At 40.6% G+C, this 15,628-nt stretch overlaps 2 protein-coding genes across 2 annotated transcripts; one reads left to right on the forward strand and one right to left on the reverse strand.

Annotated features, from left to right (window-relative positions):
• Positions 1 to 1,029: 1,029 nt before the first annotated feature.
• LOC129091563 (heparan sulfate glucosamine 3-O-sulfotransferase 2-like) lies at positions 1,030 to 5,562 on the reverse strand. The gene is made up of 2 exons (XM_054599235.1): positions 4,914 to 5,562; positions 1,030 to 1,648 (listed from the first exon to the last, which is right to left on the reverse strand). Exons 1-2 carry the CDS (start codon positions 5,408 to 5,410, stop codon positions 1,030 to 1,032), a joined length of 1,116 nt encoding a protein of 371 aa, XP_054455210.1. The 5' UTR covers positions 5,411 to 5,562.
• A 3,117-nt stretch (positions 5,563 to 8,679) lies between these two features.
• Positions 8,680 to 11,361, forward strand: LOC129091596 (uncharacterized). The gene is made up of 4 exons (XM_054599277.1): positions 8,680 to 8,757; positions 9,605 to 9,793; positions 9,884 to 10,074; positions 10,413 to 11,361. Exons 1-4 carry the CDS (start codon positions 8,721 to 8,723, stop codon positions 10,491 to 10,493), a joined length of 498 nt encoding a protein of 165 aa, XP_054455252.1. The 5' UTR covers positions 8,680 to 8,720; the 3' UTR covers positions 10,494 to 11,361.
• Positions 11,362 to 15,628: the final 4,267 nt, after the last annotated feature.

Genomic DNA, 15,628 nt, shown 5'->3' on the forward strand with positions numbered 1-15,628 from the left:
AACTACGCCGAGGCACACAACAAACCTTACAGAATGCAATAAACCTCAAAGGGTATGTTTTCAGTAGCAACACTGGCGACGAATGTAAGAACTGTCAGTGGTCTAATCTATTGAAAACAAAAAATTCTACAAACAACATATGAAAAGGGAGGTATAGTACAGAATCAACCATTTCCCCAAGAGGTTCTCATTCAAGGATTGAAAAAGTGATTCAACATCAAGGTCTGAGTTTCAGATGAGACAAAATAAACTAAAAATATATATTTTTTGTGCTTCTGTTTCATTTAATGGATTTCATGGACAAGCATTGTGGCAAAGGTACTGATTAAATGGTTTTGTAACAAATATATATATATGTTTTTTGCAAAGAAAGCACGGAGAACAAAGTGAAGTGCTGCATGTTACAGAATATACTAACTTACCCTATTCATGCTGGAAAGACTGACACAGAAAATCCTCCACCCTGTATAGAAACTGATGAGACCAACAGTATGTGATATTAGGTGGTTCAAACTTGCGTTATGGCTTTACATTTCAGATTTACCACCACAGTGCTGCAGCTTAATTCGGCTCTCCCTGAAGACTTCACTGACATTTTCCAAGATCTTGCTTTCAAGCCCTGCCGTGATTAGTGAAGCAGGTTTTAAGAGGAACTAATCCCATTCCCTGGAATTTCCCTTTTTTTATAAACCAGTCAGCAAATGGGGAATCTAGTCAGCAATAACACACAGGGAAAGAAATAATGTGATCCTGAAGCTGAAATGATGGCTGTATCCTGAAACAAACAGGATACTGATGCTGTCTGATCATTACCAGCGCATAAGCAATGTCATCTTAGATTTAGCTATGTTCATTAGTGTCACTTCAAAAAATAATACTGCTTTTGCAGTGTCACTCCAAAATTGTCTGGAGACGGCTGCTAGCTAGTTACCTGCCTTAGCCGTGTCATATTAATGCAGGCAAACCATTTTTTTAATTTACGGAATACATTAATCTTTCTTGTGCTATTTAAAAATATCTCTTAAACCTCTACTCCCACTTGAAATCGTGACCCACCATTTCATAAAACTTGACATTGTAAGGTCTGTAGAAGTCTCGCAGTTGCTCAATAGCGTCTCTGTCTATCTGCACATGAGTTCTGCCCTTGGACTTGCCCAGGCAGCGAGGCGAGCCGCTGCTCTCCGGCTTCTTAAGGCAAGGGAAGCCCTTAGTGCGGTTGAAATAGAAGTGTTTGTCTGTGACAATACGCTTTAGCCCAAGGAAGTCTTGCACCCGAGCCAACTCCCCTGCTGGGTCGGTGATAAGACGCTCCCCGCTCACAAAGTGGATCTGAGCCAGAGGGAAATAGCGGAGCCAGTTTTCAAGGTGCAGAGCGTACAGGCCGATGCGAATGGCGTTCCAGGACGTGTCAACGATGCCCAGGCTCTGGTTTCTGAAGGCCAGGTCCTGGAAGCTCGGTAGGTCGGGAGTTTTGGTTAAAGTCTGAGTGTAATCTGATATTGCACGAGTGACAGGGTCACGCACCACCACAATGAGCTTGGTATCTCGGGACATGGCAGAGATCCGGTGCGGCGTGTCTTTGGTCACAAAGTAGCTTGGTGTCTTCTCCATCGTGATTTGGCTTTCAAGAGTCCTCGGCATTAAACCTCTGAATGAAAGAGGAAAACACAAAGTTAAAAATTTCAGTAAGAGAGAGGTTTCTCATTTATATTCACATTTCTTCAAGTGTATTTTTATGACATTTTTTTGGGTGGTTTGAATGTCTCCCAATACTACAAAGGCTAACAGATTCAGAGGCAGAGGACACAATGTCCTTGAATTCACTCTGTTGAAAGAAAACCTTGTGTATTAGATGTCTATTTAGGGCAGGATTACACAAGTGAGTTTTCAGAAGGCACAAAAAGCACTCTATAACTGAGAAGCTCCCGTTTGGACGTGAACCCAATTTCTAGATGTAAATGATAATAGGACGAAAAGTCATAGTAGTCTGTTGTCACAGGAGACTTGTCTTGCAGACAGCTCTCCAGCGCATCAGCCCAGCATGGTTCAAGGGTAATAAATCACCATGAATGCACACAGAACACATATAGCAGAGTGACTCTGTTAGGTTACTTCTGGGTCTGCAAACTAGGCCAGAGTTGTCTTTGAAAGTAATGAATTGATCAGATATGCCTTCAGAGTAAAAGTTTGAAGTTCTATTTGAAATCATTAAAGACCAAGGACAGAGTTAAAAAAGAGCCTGTAAATAGAACTAATATTAATGAGTATATTTATGATCAATTTATCATAATAATTACACCAAGGTGGTGTCTAGTTTGGTCCGATCAGCAGTCCAAAACCTCAATTTAATTAATTTACTATTATGTTCAGACAAGGAAAAAACACATTTTTACATGTCAAAACCTTAAACAAGAGAAAGTTTGGCTTTTGTAATGATTAATCAACTACCCAACTAATTGTTGATTAATTTTGTCGATCGACTAATTAATTAATTAATTAATTAATTAATCGTTGCAGGTCTACCTGTAAATTAATATTCCTACTGTTCATATTGAAAATGTATAGCTTCGTCTAAATTATTCTAATTGTTTTTGTTTGTAAAAAAAAAATGCGAAAAAAACCATAAAGATCGGTGCAGGCTATGTATTGTTTTCATTCCCATCGCATTGCTACTACCACTATAAACTGTTAGCATCCTAAACACAGTTGCTTTAACTTATGGATTTTAATGATGACGATGCATCATGTTAAGTCTTGAATAGCTTGTGTCACCGTCCGAGGGTATTCGTTATAGTTTATTTTACTGTTTTGATTTGAAAGTCCTCTCCTCTTGTGTCTTGTCTTTTTCCCCGACTACGTGATAGTCTGCCCCGTCCTAATGAGTTTCACCTGGTGCTCGTCAGCCCAGCTGTCCCCTCTCCCTCGTTAACTCACTCCTTTCTGTGCTCCCCTTGTCTTTTGTCAGTTCTCCTTTGGTATCTTCTGTTGCTGCATGGACTTTTGTTTGCCTGTTACCTGTGTGCTGTTATCTGCCTACATCTTAGAATCTCATTTTATAAGCCTTTTGTTTAATAATGCATATAACTGCACCAGTCAGCCTGCTTCTGTATCTGCTACTCCTGCTACCTGAACTCCAACCAAGACAGCTGGTGATGTAGCTGGTACAACAAATGACAATGTACCACGGTATGAAGCTGATTGAAACAGCAGAAAAATTGATACTGGAGCATCAAAATGGTCACAGCCCATAGAAGATGAATTTCCTCAGCCTACATTCTTTAAAGTTTTGTGGTATCCAAAACAACCTGTGAAATAACTTCTTGTATTTCTCAACTGAGGTGCAAGTGTCCACTGTAGGCTAGCACTGCTAACTCTGACTCTTTATTGCATTTCTTCTCATTTGCATATTGAGGCCTGCAACTTTTTTGCTCATTATTGATTAGAGTTTACAGGAATATTTCCTGAGAAGCAAACATTTGTTTTGAAAGCAATCCTCAAAAGTCAGTGAGTTGGCATTTGACCTTTTCTCGCCAGCTTTGACAGCTGACAATCAAACTACGGTAATAGGCGAGGTTTCACATCTCCCAGACCCATCTCTGAGATAAAAAGGGCTTCAGCTGCAAAGCGCCCTCAAAAGTGCCAATTAGTGGAGATACTTTCAGTCTATATTTCAACTATGATACTACTGATAAACATCCCTTCTGCAGGCTGCATGACAGCCAATCAACATGAGCATGAGTGTGTCTGTTGTATGATTGGTTGTCTGCATGTGTGCATGATATTTCATGAATAACCAAAAACATTTCTGATCTAAATCTGTAAATAAAGAGCTTAAATAATGACGAGGATGTTTCATGTATTGAAACTGTCTTAGTAAGTTCCACAAAGTAAAATATACATGCAGCATTTTCGAAATAAATACTTTAATTTGACTGTACTTTTGAGATAAATTGAATCTCCTTATATACAACCCAGCAACATTGCAGTTTATACTGTTTTCCTCAGGAGGTTGTTTTTTATGAGAAATCTGATGAATTGCTCTACAGTAGGCCTACATCAAAAACAAGAGGGCCACTTATTCTGCAGATGTAAACAGAGCTCAGGCCTCCAAAGTTTCCTGCAATAAGAACGTCAAACAATTCAAGGGACTGCAGAACAAATACATCCAGCTTGTTTATCCCCCTCAAAAGATAATGCACACAGAGAGGCACCAAGGGGAGGGAGGGGGACAAATTGCATTTTTGACAGTAAGCAACTGATTTAATGTGATTTTCACTCTTCTGGAACCGGCAGAAGGCAGAGGCCACCGTTTGTGTCAGCTTTCGCCTGTCTTTGAATTACTTCAAGTGTTTGTCAAGGAACACCGACAGGATGGGCTTGTAAAGACATTTTTATTTTGAAAGAAGAAAAAACATAATATAGCTTCAAACTACAATGAACTCCCTTTAAATTCCATTTAAAGAAATTTGAAATGAAACTAAACATCTGTATTGACCAAATATCGTTACCATCTTCGTAATTTGACATTATTTTATCATCATCATCATCATCATCATCATCATCATCATTCAGTTAAAAGAGAAGCAGATTTATGCATTTAACGCTACAAGCACAGCTGAACATCAAATGTCCAGAGGCTCCCAGAGGCCCCATCCAAATGAAAAGGGTCACTAATTCAGGCTGATAATAATTCATCCCTTCTACAAAACTGGAAAAACAGTCACTGGTGTAACTCAGTTTGAACTGTCCAAGAGTAAAACGTTTAGAATTCGTATCAGATTTCTTGAAACATTAAACCTGTATACTTGTGGTGCCATTTGCTGGTCATCTTTATTCAGATTTGATAACAGATATACACACACACACACACACACACACACACACACACCTGTGTGGCTGAGACATGCTCTTACCTGTACCACTCCAGGCCTCTGTCATAGTTTCTGTCGAAGAAGTGTGTTTCAGTGCCAGCCGCTCGCACATCTGGATGAATCCTTATGAACTCCAAAACCGCTCTGGTGCCTCCCTTTTTCACACCAACTATGATGGCGTTCGGTAACTTTTTATTGCCGAACTTCAAGTTCCCCATCGGAGGACTGGGCGTGTCGAGGTGGAGAGTCGAAGGAGGTCTCTGGTCGCCGTTCAGCCGAGATGCCTCAACACTGCTCGGTGGTCTCGCATCCAACAGCGAAACGCACGAAGGTGATTTCTGGATGCGCCTTTTGGCTCCATCGGCCAGGACGCGCTGACAGCCGGGCGTCGGATCACCTGACTTTTGCATGATGGCATCGGCAGGGAATAGTGCACAATAGCACAGATAAGACAGAAAGAGCGACAGCAAGCAAATGGATGTTCTTGTGAGCCTGTGTGAGAAGGGAAGAAGTCGACTGAAGAGGAGCACGAATGCCATCTCTCCATGGATATGAACAGTGCATGGTTTTCTAATGGATTTTTGCGTTCCGTCCTTTCTGATTGTTTGAGTCGTTAAAGTGGCTGAAGTGTGCAACGTCTCCTGAGCAGAACAAATGAATAAAGACAACTTCTGCGTCCTGTTAGTTGGTAGTCAACACTTGCACCTCCACACGATCCCTCTGCGTCCCATCTCCTCAGGTCGTTAACTGAACTGCATCCTTTGGAGATGGCATCCTGCTGCTGAAAAGCTCCCGGACGTCTCCATGGTCAGCAGTAGGAGTGTCTGCTCTCCGAGTCTGACAGCTCCGAGCATGCTGAGAGACACAAGAACATTTCAACACCGTGACGTCACAGTGTTTATTAAAAAAAAAAAAAAAAGAAAAAAAAAAAAGTATTCAGCTCCTTCCTCATTCATCTGACTGTCCTCACTTTACATCATGTGGGTTACTCTTTTTGGTATATTATAAAGGATATAGCTGCTGTATAGTAAAAAAAATGGAAGATTAGTTTGTGTTTTTGCCAGTTGTGTGGATTTTATCTAAAAGATTGGTTAACACATTTAATCCAAAACACCAAAAGTGAGACACTTCAGGATGAAATAAATTCTGAATACTTGAATACTTGCATGACCGTAGCCTGCATCGATCCATCCAGAGGATCATCCAGTGTAGTTTCCTCTTTTCTGTTTAGGCGTTACATTTCAGTATATTAAACTTAAAATATTGGGGTTTTTTTTATGGTTTGTCCACAAAGCTTTGTATCAGTTGTCAGTTGAATTTGACTTGAGACAGTATTTCTCAGCTTGAAATCGGTCCTTTTTAAAGTGTGCATAAAAAATTAAATAAGAATCTTGAACATCAGAACATCTATAATTAAGCAACATCTGGGCGAACTCCATCTGCTGGTGAAGATCATGAGATTGGATCAAAAGCTCCAGAATACCCATGATAATAGAAGAATGGTGAGATTGGTGTCTCAACTGCTGGTTCAAAAATAAACCTTGGACCTCAGAATAGCACTCAGCTAAATTGTTGTGATTATTGATATTTCGTAGAATTTAAACAATAATCTATCTCTATCTATTTTGGTAAGTGCTTAATAGTTTAAGTAAAATGTTGAGCCCAAAATGCCCAGTAATTAATCGGTTCAATCTTCAAATGATAATATTTTCAATTTTTGTTGTCGTATATTTTTACTAATAATTGGCCCAACCATGACATTTTTCACTATTGCTTGACATTTTATCATAAAAAAAACGAATGTACTTTCACTTGATGCCCAATGATGACAATAACAAACAATGACAAGACAAGTGTGCCCAAATGTTTTCATGTCAGTCACCACTAGATGAACTTCCTGTGATGAGGTTTAGTTTCATAACATCCTACTTTCCTGTCATGTAATATCTTGTTGTCTGTCTTGAGTTTGCAGTAAACAAGAAAAAACTCTGCCTAGAGTTGTCCACCGTCTAGTGATTTATTAAGTATTAGCAAGCCAGGAATTTCTTGGAGGCCCCCATTTTTTGGGAACCAGAGCATGGTCAGATAAACCTGCTTGGGGGACCCTGGTGCCAAAAAATGGGCCCTTAATAACCCCCTGTTCCTCCCACTCTATATTTCCCACTGTGCCCTGTTAGTTATCCAGCTCCTGACTCAGAGCCTGCAGTCTCTTTCAACTTCCAACCAGAGATCTCCTCCCAGGTCTCCTATCACTGCCCTCCTTGTCGAGGAAGTGTTTGGGTTGCTGTTGTGAGCACAGAGTGCAGGGCCATCATCCCTCTTAGTTTCCTCATGACTGATACAAATGCAGACAAGCCCGTGGAGGAAACAGAAGAGGATAAAAACTCCTCGGACTGCAGAGACGCACGGGGAGGAGTTGAGGTGTCACAGCGGTGCTCCCGCGGGTGTCTGCGCCCAATCTCAGAGGCCTCTGATTAAAGAATGATTTATAGGGGCCGGTCGCAGAGGCCCGCTCAGCAATCTGTCTAGTGAATGAGATTTTTTCCTCAGGAAGAGGGCGGGTAAATCAAACCTTGGGGCGAGAAGCCTGCAAAGCTTGGCGATGTGGCTAAGTGATTAAATGTTATAATCACCTCTGCTGAGTGTGCGGCTTGTTTCTGTCGCTTGTTTTTCTTCTTTTTTTTTTTTTTATTGGGGTTGCTGAAATCAGCTTTACCTTAGTTGAATTTACAGAACATATGTCTTGATTTAGGTTATTACAGAACAGAGTGTCATCCTTTTTAGACTAATGTTCGGGGACAGAGGAACAATGAGGAATAATTTATCTCAATACCATCTCACACAGATCATGTAGGAAAGGACACACAACCCCCGAAGAACACAATTAAAGATGAGGCAATTGTTAAACTCTAAAAAAACCAACAAAGATTTAAGCTCTTTATACTGAGATTAACTAACTAAGCAATGTTACATTTGAAGAAAAAAAGGTTGGTTTTTACAACCAGGAAGTCTTACACTGGAGCCTGACATGACATGATGGAGGTTTTATGGAAAACAAATCAAAATAAACTGTGTGTCTGTGAAAGCTGAATGTCCTTTTTCCTAATATTGCTGGTTGTCTTTTGAAAATCACAGAATAAAGGCCATGGTTTGCCCGCTGACCACTCCATCAGCAGCTCTGCTCATTTGTTAGAGGTAAGTGAAGCCTGAGGAGGAAGCGTCAGCTCGTCCTGACACACTCAGCGCAGATACAGATGATCCAGACAACTTTACATTACAGAATGGTGAAGAATCACTCCCACGGATACAGATTACACCCCCTACTAGAAATCGTGCACACAGTTGTTTGGTGACAAACATGCAATTACATTGATGTTTGTGTGTCAGTGTTATGATCTGAATGTAGCTTGAAAGAGACTACTCAAATGAATGATTTATTCCTGACTGCAGGCAGTCGACCAGATACTGACAGTATGAACAGATATGATACTAAAGCCAGAAATAAAATAAAAACATTACATTCAGTATCTGCAGCTGCTCCAGAGACAGTGAAAAGAAGATTGTAGGTCCTGTAACAATCAGAGGTAGAGAGCTGCTAAGTAAAGTGTAACCAAACATTATGTTTCAATTAAGAAGACAGCTCAAAAAAATCTGGTATGATATAAATCTTTAATTCTGAATAGTACAGGCTAGAGCTACCGTTTAGGTCAAATAACAGCAGCTACATTGCTGTCACAACACAGACACCTGCTGGTCAGATTGCACCAATGCATCTCTATTTCAAATCTGATCTGAAGTGAAAGTGAAAGCTTTAAAGCACTATACATTGCTTGCAAACTTCCTGGGCAGATGGGTAACGAAATAACAAAAATGCGACCAAAAAAGAGTAAGTTGACTCGATATAGTTTATACATTTAAATAATGAAAGATATAATGAATGCTACAGACCTAGGTCTTGGTCAAATGGTGATCAAGAATCCTTAAAATATGTGGTAATTCTGTTGAATCTACTTGTTCCATTGCCTTTTGTAAAAAATGACCGTTGAAACATTTTAGTTCGCTGTAGGTTAGTAAAAAATAGGATTTTAATGTAAATGATGTGGATCATATTAGATACCCCCTGTGTGTTTACAGTGCGTTTATCCCCTCATTGTTTGGTGTTTCTCGCCACTGCTGTATGTGTAAGAATAACGTAATATCGAAAGTACTGAAGTGGTAACACTAAGGTGACAACATTGTATTGCACCAAATAAGTACATATTTTATGATTTATTTCATATTAACTGTATGAACAAATGCACAATCATTTTGTTTCGATTAATTTACTCATTCACAGGCAGATAAATGTACTGCACATTATCCTGCATAGTTGGTGTATATATAGTGTATTTGGGGCATTCAAACTTCCTGTTAGATCTCTTATGAACAAACTAGAGTAGAACTGCGTAGAAAGTCCTGTCAACACCAACACAGATATGGAGCATCTGAGAGCTTTCTCTGCAGATAGGGTCTCTTCTGTAGCAGAAGTCATAACATCAGTTCAACAAAAATGTGTTTGTGAACTATTCTCAAAAAACTAGGGAAAGTAATCAAACGCGTCAAGCTGATAAAATTATATTTAGTATGTATTTTGAGAAGTTAAAAAGGGCTTGGTGTCTCCAGTACAAAAAACAGAACATAAAGGTTGACCGAAGTAGGTTTAGTTTGACTCTAAAAATGTTTTTCTTTTTCAGGAAAAATGAAAATTTACCCATATGTTGCCGGAAACACTCTGAATTCTCATCAGGCATTTCTAAAAAAACTCACCAATAAAGGAGCAACGGTAGTGGATGCACCTGTGGACAGTAATGTGATCATTGTCTTCTGCCCCATTGTCAGTCGTTATAAGACTGACATTGACTCCGCGTTATCCAGCGTCCCAGGTAAACATGCAGAAATCCAGCTGCACATGAAAATGTTACATTATGTTTTGTCTTTTAGCTACAAAATATGATCTGTGTTTTTTGTCTAAGGTAATGGAAGTGACGAGATGATTCTGATTCTGGTGGCAATGCATCACACTTTTGACAAAGACTACACTTTGCCGAGGAGCGAGTCGGACAGCCATGCAGTCAAACTCCATGTGGACTGTCTGTTTTTTGAGAAAAAGGGACTTTTGACATGCAAATGCAATGCAAATGCTGTCAAGATGGTCTGCAAACAGGTAATTGCTTAACAAAGTAAGCATCCTTTTTATATAGGTAGTATTGTATTGGAACGTTGGTATTGCAACCCATTGCGATAGTAGCTTATGAGTTATTTAATAAGTCGAGTCATATGCAATATATTGTATTTATACAACAGTTATACAAAATCATTATGTTGCAATTTAGTTAAGGTTCTTGGACCACTCAAAAGCATTTTTCTGTACATTAAAACAAAAGTATTAATTATTTCATGTTAACAACAACAGCTGGAGTGATGGGGCACTATAACAACACAATATTTTTGGATATTTCCAATTATAGAATCAGACGATTTTTTTCCTTTCTTTTTCTCTAGCTGCATCTCGGAAAGTATTCTAAACCCAAAAGGGGGAAAAAAGAAGCACAAGACAAAAAAGATCTGACAAATCCTGAGTGATTCCTCAGAAGGCGTCTGTTGGACTGAAGAGAACAATTCAACTGACTTTCACATAAGTCTTATCAAACAGCTCCTTAGCTTTAATCTTTACTGCATCAACTTCCCCTCTGCTCCGAGGGTACTTAAATGATGAAATTGTGTGCTTGAATAAGAATGCTTTGCTGATGTGTACAAATTCTGCTGAAACATCATCTTGGCACAATGTTGGACACTGCTTCCCCTAGGATATTTTGTAAATCATATGATGGTCTGACTCTTTGTCTTGCTGACTTTGTTGATTCATGCTAGACTGCAATAGGAATCCGGGCCTACCAGGTTTTCTTGAATGTATTATTGACCTAGATTTTTGGCAAGCGAGAACTCTTGTTGGCCCTTTTATTCCGTGCATCTTTAGCATCTTGCAATCATGATGTGAAAAAATTCACCAGTCAGTTATCTTTGAATCCTCTGCTGTAATCCCAGTAGAGCCGTTCTTTCTGCATAACGTTGTTGCTGGTCTTTGATAATGAGGCTTTTCAGTTTTCTTGAGGTTATGGAGTATTTTCATTTTCTGTAGCTGGTAAACACCAAACTGCCCACACACTTTAATAGTGTCATCAATCTCCCTGTGTTTTTGGTAGTTCCTGCTCAATGCATCTGCAAAACAAAATCATTACCTTCAAATGCATTTGGGGCCAGGTCTGTTTCTACGTGGGAACAGCTTTTTAAACGTTAGTGAATACTTTAGAGGCAAATTTTATGGGGCTGTTGTGCTTTACATGCGTCCATGTGTCATGATCTTTCAGGAGTCAGCATCTACAAGTCCCCTGTTTCTTTAATAAATTGTTCAATATTCTGGTAAATATGCTTATTCTTGTCAAGAGTATTTAGAGAAAATCGATTCTCATATCTGTTTGCTGATTTAGAAGCTTCCGCCAACAACTGGAAACTCTTAACAGAACGAGACTGGTCACATTACATTAAAGTAGTTTAGTGCTGATCTATCCCAAATTTGTGGAATATGATACAAAATATTAGAAATTTATATAAGGTAAAAATGTGTAACATTGTCACATGAAAAAACTGACTTTAACAGTTGCGAGAGGAATGATTTGTGGTTGCACTTCACTCCTCTGCTCACAAGATGGCAGTTGAAGATGACATTTTCTTTGCATTCAAACACTGATGCTTGCTTGCTAGGCCTTCATGAACGGCAGACTCTGTAGGTACTCCATTACTGACAAACATGTTCACAAACTTGGCTGTGAAAGGACAAAACACATATTCCACATAAGTGACAGTATGTCTACAGCACAATTTGTTGCAATACAAGATACAATTTTTTTTATTGACTTTACTTTAAGCAATAACAAATGGCTTTCCAATCATTTCAAGGAAATTAAAACACTCTATTAGTGTAGGTCTTGATATTATGATTTAACAGCCCCATTTAAAAAAATATTTTATAAAATAATAATTCTATAACAAACAGACTTAAAAGTCTTTCAAATTAGAATTCCATGTCAGTAAACTTTTATGCCAGAAAATTACAGACCGTTTTCTTTTTTTTTTTTTTTACATCAAATAGAGCGACATTCTTGAATGCACCCTGACTGAAACACAAGAATACATCCTGTTTGCATCGGTGCACATACTGCAGGCCCACATCTGCATATGAACATGGACAAATGCCAACACACAAACCAACACTCACACAAACACACACACACACACACACACACACACACACACACACACACACACACACACACACACACACACACACACACACACACACACACACACACACACACATGCCCTCACGCTCATATGCACAAACACACTGTGTACAAACCAAAAGTGAGTTCTCTCAGACAGGAAATGATGTCAGCTCCTGTCTCCAAGGAGATGGAGGCAGTTGCTAAGATACTGTGACACTAGGATTTTTCTCTCTATTTTCTGTCCCTCTCTGTCTCTCCAACACGCACACACATATACACTCTCACACACACACACACACACACACACACACACACACACACACACACACACACACACACACACACACACACACACACACACACACATACACAGGGGTGTCACCATGAATAACTCGAAACTATCCCTTGCATCTCTCTTATTCTCCTGCACAGATGGCAATGAGCACCAATCCAACTTTTTCAACCTTTCTAAAAATACCCATCAAATATATCACTTTGTTCACAACCCTAACTGGACGCTTGGGGCCATTAAACAGATCACTAATGCTCTTCACCCAAATCTGACGTCAGCACTACTGCTATAGAAATTATCCACATTTTTAATCTTTGCTTTGAACTGTGTGCAATTACTCAACCACCCACTTCCAGAGTGGCAAGGCCCGCGGCTAGTATCCCGAAACGATGGAAGTGATGGATGTGTATCAGCACCCCTCTAAAGCTTCTTCACAGTGTGAGCTGCACCTCTCTGGTGCTATCAGCATGCCACATATGTCTTGGCACTAGCATGTTGCTGCCAAATCCTCGTCGCCCTCCCCCTCCTCTCCCCCGTGGCTCCTAACACAGCATTAAGAGTTTATGGGGTTTGGGGTTGTATTGGAAATGCCATGCACTCGTCCTCTGGATGGTTGGATTAGCTTTCTCCGCTGTATTTCTACTCCAAGTGCCTTCCTGTACTGATGACACAAGCAATACAGCGATGAGTGTTTGTTCATTTACCGTGCACAAATGCATGTCCCTCTCCCTCCCTCCTATCCGACACTCTCTCTCTCTCTCTCACACACACACACACACACACACACACACACACACACACACACACACACACACACACACACACACACACACACACGCTCAAGGGTGCCTGCACACACACAAGCATACCATACATGCATACGGGGAATATCAGATTCAATGTACAATGACACAGCGAGGACATAAAGTAAGAGGGGGAGGAAGGAGAGCAGAGGCACAGGGTGGGTTTGTCACAGGCGGCGGGGAATCATTTTATATGGCGCGGGGGCTGGAAGGCAAAAGGATGTACAGAGAGAGGAGACACCGAGAGTGGCGCTGAAAGGCAGCCAGGGTCGGGCGAGAGACTGGATGTGGGCTAAGATTTCAGCATGAGTGAAAGGGAACGAGGGAAGAGGGAGAAAGAGGGGAAAGGAGGAATATCCTCTGCACCACTGTGTGACTGGAAATTTAATAGAGGCAGCGAGATAGAGGGAGAAGGAGAGGGAAGGAGAGAGAGGTAGATGGGTGGGAGAGAGAAAGAGAGGGAGGGGGAGGGGAGAGGAAGAGCGAGGCGAAAGGCACAGAGACCTCATTGCTGTGCAGCTTTCAGCAAAAGCTAGTGGTCGTGAACAATGCTCACTACGGCATTCACAGGGAGGGAGGGGATGAGCAAGGGAGAGGGTGAGGGTGAGGGAGGGAGAGAGAGAGAGTATATATCTTGGGGGTCTTTCTGAAGCATAACTGGCCTTCTCTGTCCTTTGACCTTTAGTGTGAGCTGAGACAGAGCAAAGATGTATTGGGATTTATTTATACCTACAACGTCTTTGGTCGCGGATACCAGGCTACAAGGGATGCTGCTGTTCTGCGCACATTGTGAGCTGAAATAAATGCTTGTGAAGGGCAAATTATGATATAGGAGCTGAAGATCTTGCCACATGTGGACATACACATGACAAAGATCAATATGGGGAGGCCACTTATATATTTTTCTGGCTAATAACTTGCTGGCATTCTTTAAAATGAACCTATTAAAATGTGCAGCAGCCCACTTAAGCTGCTAAACTTTGAAACACAACATACATCATATGGATATTTTCAGGCTATATAAATCTGAAGGTTTGTGAAAACCTCACAGGGTTTGCTGTGAAAAAGTGGTGGTGGCTTCCTTATCAGTTTTAAATACACCACTGAGAACTGATTTAGGGGGGGAAATAAATACATACTCATATGCAATGACTGCAGAAAACAGAACTCATTAGTTTGCTAGATTTAATCTTAGCTGGCCGTTGCTAAAATACCGATGTTAGAACTGCACATTCATTAGGAATATGGACATTTTTCGGCCTGCAAAACTCTTTAAGACTCAATGGAGCATGTATGTGTGTTACTGCAGATGTTTTGGCCTGTTGGTTCAACAGTGAACAGGTGTCTTATTACATGACTAAACTCTAAAAACTGAAAGAAAAATCCATGAAATGTCACAGCAGAAGAAGAAACAACACTGACTCAATTCACCCAATCAGTGCTGCTGAGTCACATTAATGAATATGTGACTATATTCATTACTTGCATAGAGCTCATATTGCAGCAGAGATATGAAACAAAAACCTTACAGACTAAAACAAACCAGACTATAATGCAACATTCAGAGCTAGATGTAGAGTTTTAACGTTTTTAAAAAAAAAACACACATCCATAACTCGTTGCTCCTTCATCTATTCCTCTAATGCTACCTTAGTGGGATTCAGACGGAAACATACGGAATGTGCGTAAAGAGGCGCTTATGCTGGACGCAAAATGCTCTGCCCACCGGGCGCCGTCGCGTTTGCTGCCTGCGTTCGTCTCCAAGGATGATAAGACGCATGGATGCACTACACCTCGTTCCCTAAATGTGATAATACTAACATCATTTTTTTTTTCTCCACCGATCCTTAACCTGATCTCCGTTTTTTTTTTATCCGTGTTTGTGTGTGTGTGTATATATGTGTGTGTGTGTGTGTGTGTGTGTGTATGTGTGTGTGGATTGTGTTCATCTTTAAACTGCCATCACTGTAGCCCCCCGCGTTGCGTTGGCGCTGCGGAATAGCCTACAAGAACAAGAGCCAGCTCACAGCCGTGGAAACAAGCGAATCAATTTAGGGAAGAGAAAAAGGGAGAGATAGATAGCGAGGTTGGAAAACCGGCGATCGGGAGAAGAGGACGAGGGGAGAGGAAAAACGTCGACCTCACGCCGCAGCGGCCGAAAGCATTAAGGTAGGTGTATTTATATTGGTCTTACAGGTAGAAGGGAATGAAATGGCCGGCGTAATTATTGCATACGTTACCTAATCTGCACGGATGCTGGAATTAGTAACGAGACGACACAAAGATCGGATAATGAATTGTGCAAAGTTGCACAAATCCACGATAATGTAAGTAAATGAA

This window comes from Anoplopoma fimbria, chromosome 5, assembly GCF_027596085.1.
Source record: "Anoplopoma fimbria isolate UVic2021 breed Golden Eagle Sablefish chromosome 5, Afim_UVic_2022, whole genome shotgun sequence".
Classification (NCBI taxonomy): domain Eukaryota; kingdom Metazoa; phylum Chordata; class Actinopteri; order Perciformes; family Anoplopomatidae; genus Anoplopoma; species Anoplopoma fimbria.